This window comes from Eucyclogobius newberryi, unplaced genomic scaffold (genome assembly GCF_026437365.1).
Source record: "Eucyclogobius newberryi isolate DKJ021-1_F unplaced genomic scaffold, fEucNew1.0.hap1 SCAF_17, whole genome shotgun sequence".
Lineage (NCBI taxonomy): Eukaryota > Metazoa > Chordata > Actinopteri > Gobiiformes > Gobiidae > Eucyclogobius > Eucyclogobius newberryi.
In genome coordinates this window covers 15639244-15657512 of record NW_027315801.1, presented here as the reverse complement: position 1 = coordinate 15657512, position 18269 = coordinate 15639244, and the positions used below count along the sequence as shown (strand labels likewise).

The following is an 18269-nucleotide window of genomic DNA, read 5'->3' as shown; positions in this document are numbered from 1 at the left end:
AGAGTATCTGACAGACGCATGTGTCGTGTCTCAGGGAACACGGAGCCCGAGCTGCTGCACACCTACAGCCTGGTGGACCCTCTGGACACGCTCATCCTGTGTGTGAGGCTGGCTGTGCTGGTGGCCGTCACCCTCACCGTGCCCGTGGTGCTCTTCCCGGTAAGACACAACCCAAAACGCTCACGTGTTCAGCTTCTTTTACACTTAGACATAATAAAGCTCAAATAAATTAAACCCCGCCCAGAGCACACATTAGATGTGCACTATGGGGTTTTTCTGGAGGAAAGTCTGCCACCTGCTTGTTTCCATGGAGATGCTTTTGCTTGGCCTGGGATGTTCCACAGTATTGTATTAAACATGCTAACTGACATGTATTTTTCTTTTCACATGTATTTATGTTCTCTCCAAAGCTGGTGTCAAACTATGGACTGACTTCAGCCTAGATTTGAGTCAATATCAATGAAATATATGATCTATGAATGAAAAGTGTTCTGTATACTGTTAACACGCAATAGGAAATTGAAAATGTTTGAGTTATCACTAGGAAAGTGGGTGGGATTAAAGAAGTTCTACTTCTTCCCACTCTATTTGAACTTAAATCTGTGTAGTCCGTGTGCAGAATCCTTTATTCTGACTTGTGACTTGTGATGGCGTTATTTGTGACTTGTGACTTGCATTTGCAGGTTTGAAATACATTCATTCATTTATTTATTGAATTGCAGGTGTAAATAAACATTCTTACTGTGCGCATACTCACCTCTCCACAGATCTGACCTGACATCACCTGCTCGTTTCCACGGAGAGTTGGAACATTTTAAGCAAAACTTAACATTCTGAAGCAAATCTCCATGGAGACAAGCCAGTAGCAGACCAATGAGTTATAAAATAGATCATAGAAGTATTTGATGCAGAATTAAACTATGTTTGTGTCGCTACATATTATGGACACAACCATTGATCATTATTCTATTTCCTAAAATAAAAAAGTGTATGCGTTTGTATGGGGTCTTTAGTAGAATTTTCCAACACAACTCATGTGGTGGACCCTCCACCAGAAAAGCTACACAGCTACACATCTTTAACTAAGTGGTTCAAGTGCCAGCCCACCCTCATTATCCTGGTCGCCTTAAACTAACTGAGAACATGCTTTACACACCAGTTACCCAGTTATCCCAGTTCGGTTGTCATCTCCCAGTTATCCCAGTGTGGTGGTCATCTCCCAGTTATCCCAGTGCGGTGGTCATCCCCCAATTAGGTGGTCATCTCCCAGTTATCCCAGTGCGGTGGTCATCTCCCAGTTATCCCAGTGTGGTGGTCATCTCCCAGTTATCCCAGTGCGGTGGTCATCCCCCAATTAGGTGGTCATCTCCCAGTTATCCCAGTGCGGTGGTCATCTCCCAGTTATCCCAGTGTGGTGGTCATCTCCCAGTTATCCCAGTGCGGTGGTCATCCTCCAGTTAGGTGGTCATCTCCCAGTTATCCCAGTGTGGTGGTCATCTCCCAGTTATCCCAGTGCGGTGGTCATCCTCCAGTTAGGTGGTCATCTCCCAGTTATCCCAGTGCGGTGGTCATCTCCCAGTTATCCCAGTGCGGTGGTCATCTCCCAGTTATCCCAGTGCGGCGGTCATCTCCCTGACCTCCCAGCGCGATGGTCATCTCCCTGTGTCGTCCACAGATCCGCCGCGCTCTGCTGCAGCTGCTCTTCCCTGAAAAGCCCTTTCACTGGTGTCGTCACACCTGCATCGCCGTGGGCCTGCTCTTCGTCGTCAACCTGCTCGTCATCTTGGTCCCTAACATCCGGGACATCTTCGGCATCTCGGGTAGGACAGTGGAGACGCGTGAGGGTCTTCTGTGGAGGTGAGCTTCAGTGAGGTGTAACGTCCTGTCGTGTGTGCCTGTGCAGGAGCCACCACCGCCCCCAGCCTCATCTTCATCCTCCCAGGCCTCTTCTACATCCGCATCATCCCCGCAGAGCAGGAGGCCCTGAGCTCCAGACCAAAGATCCTGGTGCGTTTCCTCAACACATACGAGCGTGCGCAGGGCTGTGGCTTTTTCTAAAACAATGCAGACACTTAGGCGTTAGTGGCTCCTGGCACGACTAAATGAGGCAAAGGATCTCAGAGCTTTCAAGTCGATTCTCTATAATCTGACCCTGTGTCCGCTCTAACTGCACTCACACAATAACAAATGAATTGCGTATTTGTTTGTCGAAAGGCAGAATAAGCTCACAATTCAGTCCCAAATCTCCAGCTAACTCATGTCTTACTGCAGTTGTCCATATAAATCCTTATAATGTTTTAGTGTAAGATTGTGAGCAGAAACATCGCACTGTTAGAACTATGACCGAAAAAGTTCAAAATTCCAAAAAAGTGTGAAAGTCCTGCGTTTGTGTGTAAGTGCTGCGTTTTTGTGTACGCGCCGCGTTTGTGTGTAAGGGCTGTGTTTGTGTTTGTTCCGCAGGCCGCCTGCTTCACTTCTCTGGGCTTCATCTTCATGGCCATGAGTCTGACCTTCATTGCCTTGGACTGGACGAGCGGAGAACAGAGGAGTCTGGGTGGACATTAGCGTGGCCCCTGCAGAGTGTTAGCAGCGCCTTGGCCCTGGACCCCGGCCCCCTGTGGGCCCTGGGTGTGGACGCTGCAGGACTTCTCCACATGGGTGTACTGGAGTCTGGACTCTGGGCTGTAGACTTGGTTCCTCAGGTTCTTGGGTTGAAGCGCCCGTGTGTGCTGATCATGGTTCTTCACCGTGAGAGAACTCTGACGTTGTTATTGTAAAGTCGTGTAGCAGCTAAAGCTAATTTGACTCATGTGTGAATCAGCAGAGCAGGTAAGTCTGTGCAGTGGGACTTTGGAGACTAACTGTGGCTCAAGGTCCTGTCAGTGATTAATTGTGCCATGAAATAGTGTAAATGCTAAAATAAACTATTTTACATTTGCTTTAGTTCTTGTATTATCTCACAACCGTATCTTCTTTCTTCATTCTGTAATTTTGAAAAATAGAAATGATGCAATGTCAAAATTAAGCCAAAAGGAAGAAAAATAAACAAATATAGCCGCAAGCGGCAATGATCGGCCCTCGCCACGCCGCCGCCACACTGCCGCCACGCCGCAAGAGGAGGGGGCGCTAACGCGCCCCAATTGTCCTTTTATTACGCTAAACATAACTAAACATTTAACCTCCATATAAAATCTGTAGGGGGCGCTGTGGCGCCAAATGAATTTATTTCACTTCAAGTAGGTTTAGGGCAAAGAGTTTAACAACTGATTCTAATTTGACGCAATTCGGACTTTATCTGCGCAAACGGCAGAAATTTTAAATATGGGAGATTTCTGAAATTCTAGCTACAGTTTGCGGCTTCGCCGCACAGAGACCGTGAGAGGTATCAATGTAATTTGGATAACTTTTCATGTCCCACTCCTCAGTAGCATTTTCACCAAATTTCAGCTTTTTAGGGCCAACGCCCTTGGAGGAGTTCGTAAAAGTACGACGTTTGGAAAAACTCCGAAGTCATGTTTAGCCATTTTTGAAGCAATATGGCCGACATTTGGTTGGGCGGACGGCGTTGCCGTAATAATATTTTTTACTTCTCTTGTCACCATCTACCTCTGCGCCAAATTTCATGATTCTACGATCATATTTTTTTTGGGTCATTTCCCATCTCTCAATGCATTTTTGGTACATTTGGTGGCGCTGACGCGCCATTTTTTTTTATTTTAGAAAAGGGAAATAGCCAGAATGTAGAGAGGCACGATTTTTAGAGGCGTGCAAATTTTTGTGACTTTTCGTCAATGTTCACTGGGTGAAAAATAGGGGGGTTGGTCCCGAGAAGAAGAAAGAAAGAAAGAAAGAAAGAAAGAAAGAATAATATTCCGATGCGAAAACAATGTTTCCCATTTTTCAAATATCATAAACTATACATTTTCGGAAAGCGCTCGCGCTTTCCTACCTCATGGTGTGGGTCCCTGGTCACTGACGGGTACTTTCGATAATTTTGAGTGGGCTCCGCCCACTTTGTGTTTTTGGCCCTCTATACAGTAATAATGTTCAATTTTTGCATTACATGCTTATATGCACGGAACATGCAAGAGATGGGGAACGTATTCGTGAGCTACTTAGCGCAAATGAGTGCTTTATATGGGGATGACGACCGCTTCGCGGTCGTCATCCCAATGTAAAGTGCTCGTTTAGTGCGAACTTTTGCACGGGCTTCGCCCGTTTACAACGGTAATGTTCCATTTTCCTACAACTAATTAGTATGCACGGGGCGTGCATGAGTGGAGGAGTGCGTTAGTGAGTGTTTGGAAGTGGGCGAGCGCTTCGCGCTCGATTTCGTGCGCACTACGTGCGCACTTTCGCAGCCGTGCTTCGCACGGCCTTACGAGATTAATAGGCCTCTCGCCAGCTTGTGGCGCTCGGGCCTAATAAATCACCAGCAAAATGTGTGGAAGTTTTGTCCAGTTTCACCAATATAAAACTCATTTGGACAGTTGGTCCAAATGAGTTTGGTGAGTCTGGAGTGGACCGACTGGTGTCCTGGTGGACTTCAGGAAAATCACAGCCCCCCCTCACCTTGACAGACTGCCCCATCCCCACCGTGGACTCCTTCCGCTTCCTCGGCACCACCATCATCCAGGACCTCAAGTGGGAGCCCACCATCAACTCCCTCATCAAGAAGGCCCAGCAGAGGATGTACTTCCTGCAGCAGCTGAGGAAAGCCAAGCCCCTTCCCCGGCCCCATCCTGGAGCCAGACCTAGTGCTTTGTGGATCTGGAGAAGGCTTTCGACCATGTCCCTCAAGGTGTCCTTTGGGGGGGTGTTCCGAAGTACGGGGTCCGGGGCCCTTTTCTCAGGGCTGTCCGGTCCCTGTATGACCGGAGCAGGAGCTGTGTTCGCATTGCCAGCAGTAAGTCAGACCTGTTCCCAGTGCATGTTGGGCTCCGCCAGGGCTGCTCTTTGTCACCGGTTCTGTTCATAATTTTTATGGACAGAATTTCTAGGTGCAGTCAGGGGTCGGAGGGTGTCCGGTTTGGGGACCACAGGATCTCATCTCTGCTGTTTGCAGACGATGTTGTCCTGATGGCTCCATCAAACCTGCAAACCCGGACCTGCAACATGCACTGGGACGGTTTGCAGCCGAGTGTGAAGCGGCTGGGATGAGAATCAGTACCTCCAAATCCGAGGCCATGGTTCTCAACCGGAAAAAGGTCTCTCTCTCTAAAATAATTCACTTGAGCGTTAGATGTTTATCGCTTTATTTGAGCAGCCCTTTGTCTTAAACGTGTCACCAGTGAAGCTCGGCGATGGAGCTCGACGATGGAGCTCGACGATGGCGCTCGACGATGGAGCTCGACGATGGAGATTGACGATGGAGATCGACGATGGAGATCGACGGTGTAGCCACGATCGAGCCACGATCGAGCTACGATGTAGCGACGATGCAGCGACGATCGAGCATGAGAGTTGGCTGGGTAGAGACTCAGGATGGGGGCTCTGTCTCGGGTAATCAGCCCAGCCGATTCAGAACCCCCCCTCCATAGATGGTGATGTGTTAAGGTGAAGATGATAGATACGGGGTGGGAGGGTGGGGTCGAGAGAGCTGAGATGACAAGATATGCTGTGAATAGGCCTTATAAATAGGGCTTCTGGGTAATTAGAGGTGTGGTTAGAGAGTGGGGCGTGTTTACTAGTGGAGTAGAGGTTGAGGCGTGGTCCCGCTCCTGAACCTCAGCGATTAACATCTCCAACTCCTTTTATGATGGTCATGATTTTGTTTAATTTCTTGGTTTCTTGGTCCTAATAATAACTCCTGTTTCTCTAAGCCAAAGTATTCTCCAATAAGGGATTTCCATTTTGTATTTTTGTAATTATGCACACTAGAGTCAGTTTGATTTTTTTACCTAAACAAATACACCTATGAAAGCATCTAAAAATCTACAACTTAATTCACTTAATTTCAATTAGGCTCCTGAAATAACATGGCAATTTCAGCTCTGTAGACACTCCCAAAAAACAAATCCAGCTTTCAGGCACGCCTTGAGTGATAAAAACAATCAACACTTTTTCTAAGACATCCATTTATTTTTGATCATACCTTTTTTGGGTATGAGGGGAATGGATGAGAATCAGCACCTCCAAATCCGAGACCATGGTTCTCAACCGGAAAAAGGTCCAAGTGGAGGAGTTCAAGTATCTTGGGGTCTTGTTCACGAGTGAGGGAAGGATGGAGCGTGAGATTGACAGGCGGATCGGTGCAGCGGCTGCAGTGATGCAGTCGCTGCATCGGACTGTTGTGGTAAAGAAGGAGCTGAGTCGAAAGACAAAGCTCTCTATTTACCGGTCTGTCTACGTTCCTACCCTCACCTATGGTCATGAGCTTTGGGTAATGACCGAAAGAACAAGATCGCGGATACAAGCGGTCGAAATAAGTTTCCTCCGCGGGTGGCTGGGCGCTCCCTTAGAGATAGGGTGAGGAGCTCAGTCACAAGGGAGGAGCTCGGTGTAGAGCCGCGTCTCCTCCAGCTGAGGTGGCTCGGGCACCCGTTCCAGATGCCTCCTGGACGCCTCCCTGGGGGAGTGGTCTGGGGAAGTGTCTGGGGAGGGAGAGGTCTGGTAGTCCCTTCTTAGACTGCTGAGATAGAAGAAGATGGATGGATGGAGTTTCATCTACTGCAATCAGGAAAAAAGTATCACAAACATAATAATGAACTTCTCAACTACTACAGCTTCAGTAGGGCTAAACCAGAACTATATATTTATTGTTCTTTTACTGCACAATACACTATAAGAAGTGAATCATGTGTGAAACACAATGTATTCATTTATTTATTTTATTTTTCCAAGCCACACCAGATACTGTCGCTCAGGTCATTCCAGCCAGCAGAAGCTGTACTCTTCATAAATAGAAAGCAGGGAAATAAAGTCTAATTTTCGTAAATGTGACGTCTGTGATATTAGAGAGCATCAGCTTCACCAAGACAAGAGTGAAATGTAAACTGCAGAGGGCATTGTGGTGCACCTCACAAGGAAAGACGGGTGAATAATTAACTTGAGCATTAGAGGTTTAGTCCTTATCACTTTATTTGAGCTGCTCTTTGTCTTAAACGTGTCACCAGTGAAGCTCAGCGGGAAGCGTGTGGGCCTCAGCCTGTATAACCTCTAAAAGGCCTTCTGTCACGTCTTCAGGGCAGACTGCAGCACTTTGTTACTTTCAGTTTATTGAAGGCCTTCAATTAAATGTATTTTTGTAACGCCCAAAACAGTTGCCTCTGAGGGCGACAGTGAAAAATGAATCAAACAATGTCTGTGGTGGCGAGGGACGATGTCCCAGAGTCCTCTGTCCCTAGACCCTCCTTCTCGGCCAGGAAAAACTACAAAAAACCTTCTTGGGAAAAAGTAGAAACCTGGAGGAGTTCCAGAGTGAAGGAGAGATCTGAAGGCCTTGTAAACTTTATTTCATCAATAATTTAGAGAGTCATATTTTAATTTTGGACTTTGATACATAGTATTCTATCATAGTGTCAGGCCATTTTCTGCTGCCCTGAGCTAAGTCTCTACAGAGCGACAGCTCTAGAAGAGAAGACCTAAACCCAGGTAAGGACGTTCTTTCTTTTGTCTTTCTCGCGCTGACCTCGGTGCAATTGTCCATTTGTTGAAACCCACAGTTTGAATGGGACTTGTGCCTTTACCCAGTGGAACTTCCTCTTTCTCTAATCTAACTCAATGCCACAAGCAGCAGCTCACATCAGCTGCTGTTACTTTCTCTGATGTATTTCTATATATTAAGGCTGAAAAATCCAACAGAACATTGACAAAAGTAAATCTGCTCAGGACACTTCTAAAAGACATGCTTTATTAAACAATCATCTCATAGAACACTTTGTCCACAAACACTCGTGAGCCTTTTCCAGGGCGCTATTTTGCTTAACCCTGGCGCAAAGAGGCGGGACTTGGCCGCTGGAGGCTGGAGTGGGAGGTGCCAGTCCATATATGCTGATAGGGCTTGATCCAATGATTAAGAACTGTGGCATTCAAAAGCACCTCCTGTGATGTTTGTCATGGCTCATGTACACGCAATGAAAGCAATAAAACGTGTCGATTTCCATTTTTTCATGAGTTCCCTTAATTTAGAAAATTAAATAAATAAATACATTTTATAAATGAATAAGCAGACAAAAGGTACGTTTTAGTCTCTTCTTTATTGACTTCCATCAATCAACCACACCTGTGTTACAACAATCAATTTAAATACCTTCACCCCTCTACTACTTCCTTCACCCTTTCACAATAAAATACATTTTGTGTGTGAGACATAATACAGGTTTGCCATACAGGTCCCCCCCCCGAACACACAAAATAACAAAATAGAACAAAAGTCAATAGTAACGCTTAGGAACTATAATAGTCCTACCCCTACCACTGCAACTGACCACAACTGAGGGTGAGACTGGCCTATGCAAACTATCCCTGATAAAGACGGAGGCAGGGGGGTGGCCACGGCGAGCAGGGGAACGGCCACGGTGAGCAGGGGGGCGGCCACGGCGAGCAAGGGGGCGTCCATGGCGAGCAGGGAGGGCCAACTGCAGATCCTCGTCCTTAAGCACATGGACCAGTTTTAAACAATCCAACAAAACAGCTCGTGACAAGTCCCCCGCTCCACCAGAAAGGGCCTTAGGCCCAGCTTCCAGAACGCGAAAGGGGCCATCATACGGTGGCAGTAGTGGCAAACGATGTGCATCATGGCGGATGAAAACATACTTTGCCAACATCAGGTCCTGCGGCACATACAACAGAGGGAGACAATGATGAGCAGGAACAGGAGCAAAAACCTCAGCTTCCCTTTGATAACCTGTCCGGCTAGCCACGCTAGGGCCTACCCCCGAAGAGTCCGGAAGAAACTCCCCAGGGACCCTTAAAGTCTGTCCGAGAACCAACTCCGCAGAAGAGGAATTGAGGTCGTCTTTGGGGGCTGAACGCAGGCCCAACAGGACCCAGGGCAGCCTGTCCACCCAACTACTGTCGATAAGAGAGGCGCGGAGAGCAGCTTTCAAAGTGCGGTGAAAACGTTCACACAGCCCATTAGCTTGTGGGTGATATGCAGTTGTCCGGTGGAGTTTAACCCCCAAACTACCAGCCACAGCATTCCACAGCTTGGAAGTAAACTGCGGGCCCCTATCTGAGGTCATGTCCAAGGGAACCCCAAAACGCGCGACCCAGGAAAAAATTAATGCCCGTGCCACCTCAGCTCAAGTAGTAGATGACAGAGGAACTGCTTCAGGCCAACGCGTAGTCCGGTCTACGACAGTCAATATATGCGTAAATCAGTGGCGGCTCGCACATAGGGGGCGCTGGCCCACCTGACCTGACCTGTTTTTATTTTATTTCTTAAATAATCTCTCATTTTGAAAAAATAACCTGTGTTAATTAGATGCTATTGATGATTTTGCTTTATGGGTTTAGAACTCTCCAGAATTATATTTACATTAACTTGCAAGTTCCATGTTTAAAACGTGAACGTTTATCATGTTTGGTGTAGAAGCCAATAGGCTGTCTTGCCGGGGCGCTGTGATAAAATGTAAATATATGATTATATTTCTGTGATGTATTTCATCTGCATAATAGTTGTATATTATCTGCATCATTAGTCTAAGAGAAAAACGCCATGTGACATTTGTTTGTGAAGGTGTCGTAAAGATGGGCCAAAGAATGTTTACCCTAGGGAAGGGTGTAACACCCCAGGGGGGTTTAGGTAAACATTACCCATGCTTATCTCTAAGGAAGAAAGACAGCTGTAAAAGTACCTTGATGTGAAGCTGACCAATGAGAAATGTGACCCGCCTATTCCATAATATCTAATAAAACCAACCTGCATGAGAAAAAACGTTGTGAGACCAGGAGGGTCGCCACGCTGCTTACAACAGCCTGGGAGACCCGGCCCGGCGTTTTTCCCATGCATGCCACACAAATGTCTGATGTTTCTGTGTTGTTTCATATTCTAAGTTGAATTGTGTTCTCTGTGTGTTAAGGAATAGCATTGGTGTATGTCTCATTCCCTGACAGGCGCTTGTTTGATCAGCCCCAAACACCACTGCCGTGCTTTTTACGATTACCGTAATTAACAGCCACATCACGCAACAGATTTTATCGTGCGGGCCACTTTACCGCTGTCGCTCTGGGGGGGAACCTCCCGCTTTACTACGCGTTTTCTCCCCCTGGGATGACAAATAGGTTGAGAAGTATGCCTAAAATGCACCAGAATGCAGGAAATCACATCTACAAAATTCAAAATTTTAAATAGCCCCTAGATATCCCCTGGAAGGAGGAAAAGGACCAACCAAATCTACATGGACATGCTCAAACCGCCTGTCAGGAATCAGGAAAGGGCCCAGGGGAGCTTTGGTGTGGCGTTGCACCTTAGCGCGCTGGCAGGCAACACATGTAGTGGCCCAAGTCTTAACATCCTTACGGAGGCCAGGCCACACAAACTTTGCCCCCACCAGTTTCACGGAGGCCTTAACCCCGGGGTGAGACAAGGAATGAACAGCATCAAAAATCCGTTGACACCAGCTGACAGGAACCAAAGGCCGCGGTTTGCCTGTAGACACATCGCAGAGAAGGGTTGCACCACTGTTGTGAAAAGTTGTCCAAAGTCAAACTACACTCAGCTGTACGCAACATTTTAATTTCTGCATCCGTAAGCTGATCTGCTGCCATAGCGGCATAGTCCACCCCCAAATGTATAGCCCCAATCCGAGCTCGAGAGAGACAGTCGGCCACAAAATTTTCTTTCCCGGCCAAGTATTGGATGTACGTGGTAAATTCCAAAATAGCGGAAAGCTGCCGCTGTTGCTGCGCTGACCACGGTTCAGAAACCTTGGCCATGGCAAATGTTAGCGGCTTGTGATCAACAAACGCAGTAAAGCCCCGACCTTCCAAAAGGAACCTAAAATGCTGGGTGGCTAGAAAAAGTGCCAGGAGCTCTCTGTCAAACGTACTGTACTTCCTCTCCGAGTCACGCAGCTTCATACTGAAGAAGGTCAGGGGCTGCCAGGCTCCATTAACCCACTGTTCACAAACCACTCCTACAGCATAATCCGATGCATCTGTAGTCAGAGGTCTGGATGGGCCAACAAGGCGGCTTCAGCAAGTGCAGTCTTAGCTCTGTCAAAAGCCTGCAACCTCTCTGGGGTCCACTCCACCTCCTGATTACCCTTCTTGCCCGTGTGTTTCGTACAAAGGGTGCATAATGTGGGCAGCCCGCGGAATGAAGCCGTTATAAAAGTTTTCCATACCCAAAAACTCCTGAAGGGGTTTCACTGAACGGGGACACGGAAACGCTGCAATAGTTTCGGTTTTAGTAGGAAGTGGAACAGTACCATCAGAAATTCAATCTCAGATAAGCCAAACTGACCCTTTGCCGGGTTCACAATCAATCCATGTTCATTAAGGCGCTCAAACAGCAGGCGGAGGTGTGACATGTGCACATCTACTGTGGAACTGGCTACCAGAATGTCATCAAGATAGACAAGCAGAAAAGGCATTTCACGTAACACAGAGTCCATAAGCTGCTGAAACGTGTGTGCAGCACCTTTCAGCCTGAACGGCATCCTCAGAAACTCAAATAATCCAAAAGGAGTAATCACCGCTGTCTTCGGCACATCTTGAGGATGAACTGGGACCTGGTGATAACCTCTCACCAGATCTACTTTTGAAAAAACAAAAACGTGTGGGACTGGGTATCCGTCATTAGTGGTGGCGTTGTTGAGGCGTCGAAAATCTCCACATGGTCGCCACCCACCGTCGGACTTAGGAACCATGTGCAAAGGGGCTGTTAGAGCGGCGTACAATGCCGAGCCGCTCCATAATTGCAAACTCCTTTTTGGCTATTACGAACTTAGCCGCATCTAAACGGCGTGCCCGAGCAAAAACCGGCGGGCCCTCTGTGGTAATATAATGCTCCACCCCATGTTTAGCTACAGCAGCAGAAAATGTAGGGACAGTTAGGGCAGGAAACTCTGCTAAAAGTCACTGGTATGTCCCCTGCTGCTAGCATGTTAGCAAGGAGTGGTCCAGTCCCCCCAAGCGTACATGGATAAGAACTAAATGATACATCGTCAGACACCTATTAGCAACATCCACTAAAAGTCTATAAGCACACAAAAAATCTGCACCTAGAATGGGAACCGTAACAGAAGCCACTACGAAGTCCCAGCTGAACACATGTCCATTAAAACAAACAGAAATGAACCTGGTGCCGAAGGTGCGGATGGCGGTCCTGTTGGCTGCATCCAACGAAGGCCCCAATCCAGGTTCCAAAGTATCAGCAGAGGAAGGGGGAACGATGCTCCGCTGCGCCCCTGAATCCACCAGGAAAAGTCTTCCTGACATGCCGTCCTCAACGAAAAGCAGCTTGTCTGATCCGCCAATGCACGAAGCTGCTAGTGTGCACCGACTCTCTCGTTTCCCTGCTGCTGAAAGGAGCACGGCGGAATACAGCGCCGGGCTTTCACTCCAAAACGACGATTATAGAAGCACAGCGGGCGCTCCCTCCACTGACGCTCCGTGACCGCAGCGACGTACATCAACACCCAGGTCCATCAGCTCACCTGGCAGCAGCGTGTGCACGGCGGAGTAGTCACGGGACGCCAGCCAGAGTTTATCTGCTTCTTCAGCCAAACCCCGGTAATCCTGCCTGTTCACGAGCTCCGAAGAGGCCAGGGCGGTGCGCACGGGAGGCGGGAGCTGGCGCAGGAACAGGTGGGTGAACAGAAAAGATGCATCACCGGGTCCAAGCAAGGCTAACATGTTCTCCATGAGCTCTGAAGGTTTCCTGTCACCTAAACCTGACATCGACAGCAGGCGATCAGCTCGCTCCATGTCATACAGCTGGTACAAACGTAGTAACTCAGTCTTCAGCGCCTCATACTTGTTGCCATGCGGCGGGGCACGGAGCAGTCCCATCAGCCTGCGAGTAGTGGCAGAATCCAACACCAAAACGACATGAAAATACTTTGTGTCGTTGGCAGTGATGCCTCGTAGTTGAAACTGCGCCTCAACATAATAGAACCAGGGCTCTGGGTCGTATTGCCAAAACTCTGGGAGCTTAATAGTAGCCGCAAAAATTGCTGTCGCAGACGGGACAGCGGCCGCGGAAGAGCTCCCAATTGACATATTCCCAACGTCAGGGTCACCAATGTGGAAGTTTGAATAAGCAGACAAAAAAGTACGTTTTAGTCTCTTCTTTATTGACTTCCATCAATCAACCCCACCTGTGCAACAAGAATCAATTTAAATACCTTCACCCTTTCACAATAAAATACATTTTGTGTGTGAGACATAATACAGGTTCGCCACAATACTGTATTTAATTAAAAATTATCATGTCACATTTTCACTTTGTCGATATTCTCATTTAGGTCACCTCCTGCTCAGAGCAGTGTCTCTCTACAGAGCGACAACTCCAGAAGAGAAGCTCTAGACTTTAGTGAACCCAGGTAAGAGCCTGTAAACAAATTGATCACTTATACTGGGACTAAAACTGTTCTCAGCAGGATCACATGACATTTCACTGAATATTGGCTCTATTATTTCTTTGAATTTTGAATTGTCCTTTTCATTATAACTTTATTCTGTGGGGCTGGATGATCTTTAAAATTAAACTGAAAGGTAATTAGGAAATGATCTGACAATATAGGGTTTTGAGAGAAGACAATGAGGTCACTAATCTCTATTCCATACGTTAGGACAAGATCCAGAGTGTGCTTATGACTGTGAGTCGGTTTATTTACATTTTGAGTGAAACCAATGCTGTCTAACAAGGCGCTGAAGGCATTACTAAGAGCGTCATCACTCACGTTCACGTGGATATTAAAGTCTCCAGCTATAACTATTTTATCCCAGGCTAGCACTAAGTTTGATATAAAGTCAGAAAACTCTGTTAAAATCTGTCGGTGTAATCCCTCATTCGTCCAGGCGTGTTCCATAGTAGAAAAAGCTTCAGTTGTAGTCATCTGGACTCAGTTATAAAAATAGACGTTTCGACTCTCATCCAAGAGTCATTGTCAATAAAAGAATTTAGATCGAGAACTCCGATATTAATACTGTTCTGTGGTAAGACCCGCCCATTGGGCGGGGCCTTCCTGCAGTAGAAAGAGTTGTTTGTTTCAACAGAAACTCCCCCCTTGTATCTACCGAGCTAGCCTATTCAGAATTTGAATGGGCTAATAGAATCCTCTTTGTCTTTGTGAGACCCTGGCTCAACCACCCTGAGTACCTGATTAGCATCTAAATGTCCTGGTCCTGGTCCTCTACCTTTCCAGGGGTTCAGTATACCATTATAGATACCAGGAAGATTGAATCTTAGCCCTCCATTTCTGTTTAAAGAAGGTCTTTCTTTTTTAACAAAAATAGCTACCTTGACTCCTCTTTCAAACCATCTTTTCTCCCTGCTTAAAACCTTCACCTCACCGTCTTCAAACGAGTGATTAGAGGCTTCAAGATGGAGATGCACGGCACTCTGTGGTCCTGAACTTGTATTTCTTCTGTGCTGATAGAGCCTCTTGTGTAGAGGCTGTTTCGTCTCACCTATGTAACGTTCTTTACAGCTTTCTTCACTGCATTGGATCGAATAAACTACATTGCTCTGTTTTTGAGTCGGCAACTTGTCCTTAGGATGAACCAGTTTTTGTCTTAAAGTGTTTCCTGGTTTAAAATAAACAGGGACTTCGTGTTGTCTAAAAATTCTCTGCAGTTTTTCCGACAGGCCAGAGACATAAGGGATAGAAACACCCTTCCTTCTCTGTTCAGTTTCCCTTTTGTCCTGCTTCTTGGTTCTCTTCACTCTGTTGAGAGCCCAAGCGGGGTAACCACAGGCTGAGAGGGCATTTCGGGCATGTTTTTTCCTCTTTCTTCTTGCCCTCTGAGCTGGTGGGCACACCTTGAGCTCTGTGTTGTAAGGTTCTGATCACTCCCAGCTTGTGCTGTAGTGGGTGGTTGGAACCAAAGAGCAGATACTGGTCCACTTCAGGAAGGCTCCGCCCAATGGGCTGGACTTACCACAGAATAGTACAAATATCGGAGTTCTCGACCTAAATTCTCTTATTGACAATGACTCTTGGATGAGAGCCGAAACGTCTATTTTTTCTAACTGAGTCCAGATGACTACAACTGAAGCTTTTTCTACAATAGGCCAATAGTTTCACAACAGGAGGTTTAAGAGCACCATGACACTAGCAGCACTTTGTGAATGTGGCTTCTGCAGGTGTCACAGCAGAATATGTTAGACATGTCTCACTTTGTCCATCATCTCATTCAGGTCACCTTCTCCTGCTCAGAGCAGTGTCTCTCTACAGAGCGACCGCTCCCTAAGAGAAGCTCCAGACTTTAGTGAACCGAGGTAAGAGCTTTCTAATGAAAATAAAACACTGCCTCAACATAAAGCTCATGTTACACAGTTGAACTTTAAATCTTGATGTGATGCTGTTTGTTCATTTGTCCGTGTTTTCTGACCTGTGGTGCTTGAACACTACAGCTGTCTTGTCCTTACATAAATGACGAAAAGTGACTCTGGACCACTTTCTCTGAAAGGGCTCGTTTCTAAAGCCACATGTAAAAAGAGCTCATATGGGTCTGACGTGGTGGCCGTGTTTAACATGAACCTAAAAACATCACATTATCAGCCTAATATTTTATCTTTTCATCAGATCACCTTCTCCTGCTCAGAGCAGTGTCTCTCTACAGAGCGACAACTCCAGAACAGAAGCTCCAAACTTTAGTGAACACAGGTAAGAGCTTTCTAATGGTGCTACGTATGAGCATAAAGTGTCAGTTTGTCCATCATCATTCACAACCAAAGACAGACAGACTCTGCACTGGTGGTTTGGACTGAAAGTATAAGACGCTGTAAAGTAGTAAAGTGTAGGATGTCCTGCATTAGTCCTGCATTAGTCTTGTTTTAGTCCTGCTTTAAACTTGCTTTAGTCCTGCTTTAGTCCTCTTGTTTTAGTCCTGCTTTAGTCCTGCTTAAGTCCTGCTTAAGTCCTGCATTAGTTCTGCATTAGTCTTGTTTTAGCCCTGCTTTAGTCCTATATTAGTCCTGCTTTAGTCCTGCTGTAGTCCAGCTTTAGACCTGCTTTAGTCCTGCTTTAGTCCTGCTTTAGTCCTGGTTTAGTCCTGCTTTAGTCCTGCTTTAGACCTGCTTTAGTCCTGCTTTAGTCCTGCTTTAGTCCTGCTTTAGACCTGCTTTAGTCCTGCTTTAGTCCTGCTTTAGTCTGCTTGATTGGTTTTGTTTTGTCTTGGTTTAACCCTGGTCTTGGTCCAGGTCTGCTTTGCACTCATCGAGTCAGGTTTCTGGTAAACACTGGGTTTGCGTTGTCTGGGTTTTAGTGCTTTTGTCCTGTTTTTAGTCATTTAATATTGTTATGATGTATGTGATTTTGTTGACCGGCCCCTGGACCTTAGCCCTCTGAAAAATATAATTGAAGGCCCCCGTTGTAGCCTGAATCGTATTACATATTTCATGATCAGAAACCAAAGTTCAAATGTTTCAGCACAACAGGTTAAATAACACAATATGCCAATAGTTTCACAACAGGGGGTTTAAGAGCACCATGACACTAGCAGCACTTTGTGAATGTGGCTTCTGCAGGTGTCACAGCAGAACATGTTAGACATGTCTCACTTTGTCCATCATCTCATTCAGGTCACCTTCTCCTGCTCAGAGCAGTGTCTCTCTACAGAGCGACAACTCCAGAAGAGAAGCTCAAGACTTTAGTGAACCCAGGTAAGAGCTTTCTAATGAAAATAAAACACTGCCTCAACATAAAGCTCATGTTACACAGTTGAACTTTAAATCTTGATGTGATGCTGTTTGTTCATTTGTCCGTGTTTTCTGACCTGTGGTGCTTGAACACTACAGCTGTCTTGTCCTTACATAAATGACGAAAAGTGACTCTGGACCACTTGCTCTGAAAGGGCTCGTTTCTAAAGCCACATGTAAAAAGAGCTCATATGGGTCTGATGTGGTGGCCGTGTTTAACATGAACCTAAAAACATCACATTATCAGCGTAATATTTTATCTTTTCATCAGATCACCTTCTCCTGCCCTGAGCAGTGTCTCTCTACAGAGCGACAACTCCAGAACAGAAGCTCCAAACTTTAGTGAACACAGGTAAGAGCTTTCTAATGGTGCTACGTATGAGCATAAAGTGTCAGTTTGTCCATCATCATTCACAACCAAAGACAGACAGACTCTGCACTGGTGGTTTGGACTGAAGGTATAAGACGCTGTAAAGTAGTAAAGTGTAGGATGTCCTGCATTAGTCCTGCATTAGTCTTGTTTTAGTCCTGCATTAGTCCTCTTGTTTTAGCCCTGCTTTAGACCTGCTTTAGTCCTGGTTTAGACCTGATTTAGTCCTGGTTTAGTCCCACTTTAGACCTGCATTAGACCTGCTTTAGTCTGGTAGATTTGGTTATTTTAGTCTTGGTTTAACCCTGGTCTTGGTCCAGGTCTGCTTTGCACTAGTCGAGTCAGGTTTCTGGTAAACACTGGGTTTGCGTTGTCTGGGTTGTAGTGCTTTTGTCTTGTTTTTAGTCATGTAATATTGTTATGATGTATGTGATTTTGTTGTCCAGCCCCTGGACCTTAGCCCTCCGAAAAATCTGGCCCCCTGGAAAATCCTATTGAAGACCGAATCGTATTACATATTTCATGATCAGAAACCAAAGTTCAAATGTTTCAGCACAACAGGTTAAATAACACAATATGCCAATAGTTTCACAACAGAGGGTTTAAGAGCACCATGACACTAGCAGCACTTTGTGAATGTGGCTTCTGCAGGTGTCACAGCAGAACATGTTAGACATGTCTCACTTTGTCCATCATCTCATTCAGGTCACCTTCTCCTGCTCAGAGCAGTGTCTCTCTACAGAGCGACAACTCCAGAAGAGAAGCTCAAGACTTTAGTGAACCCAGGTAAGAGCTTTCTAATGGTGCTACGTAATAGCATAAAGTGTCAGTTTGTCCATCATCATTCACAACTAAAGGCAGACGTTAACTAAGTTAACGTTAAGGATGTTAACTCACAATGAGCTCTAGCAGTCTGCACACATTCTGTCCCATAGTAGTCTTGCCCTGTTCACATCGCAAATGCCTATTCGGGCCTATTGGCGAAGTTGGACGTAAGTACGTATGAAGAAAAACGCGAATAAGCCGCGTTCTCGACGCAAGGGAGCAGAGCCGAAATATAATAAGCAGACGCGCGTTCGCCGC

The 18269-nt window shown here is 46.3% G+C and overlaps 1 protein-coding gene across 1 annotated transcript in view; it reads left to right on the top strand.

Annotated features, from left to right (window-relative positions):
- The window catches only part of LOC140362981 (sodium-coupled neutral amino acid transporter 3-like), a 31849-nt gene extending 28908 nt beyond the window's left edge, over positions 1-2941 (top strand). The window contains exons 13-16 of the mRNA XM_072449280.1: positions 35-159; positions 1676-1820; positions 1904-2007; positions 2461-2941. Coding sequence (XP_072305381.1) covers positions 35-159; positions 1676-1820; positions 1904-2007; positions 2461-2565 — 479 coding nt within the window. The 3' untranslated portion in view covers positions 2566-2941. The remainder of the gene's footprint in view (positions 1-34; positions 160-1675; positions 1821-1903; positions 2008-2460) is intronic.
- The last annotated feature ends 15328 nt before the right edge of the window (positions 2942-18269 follow it).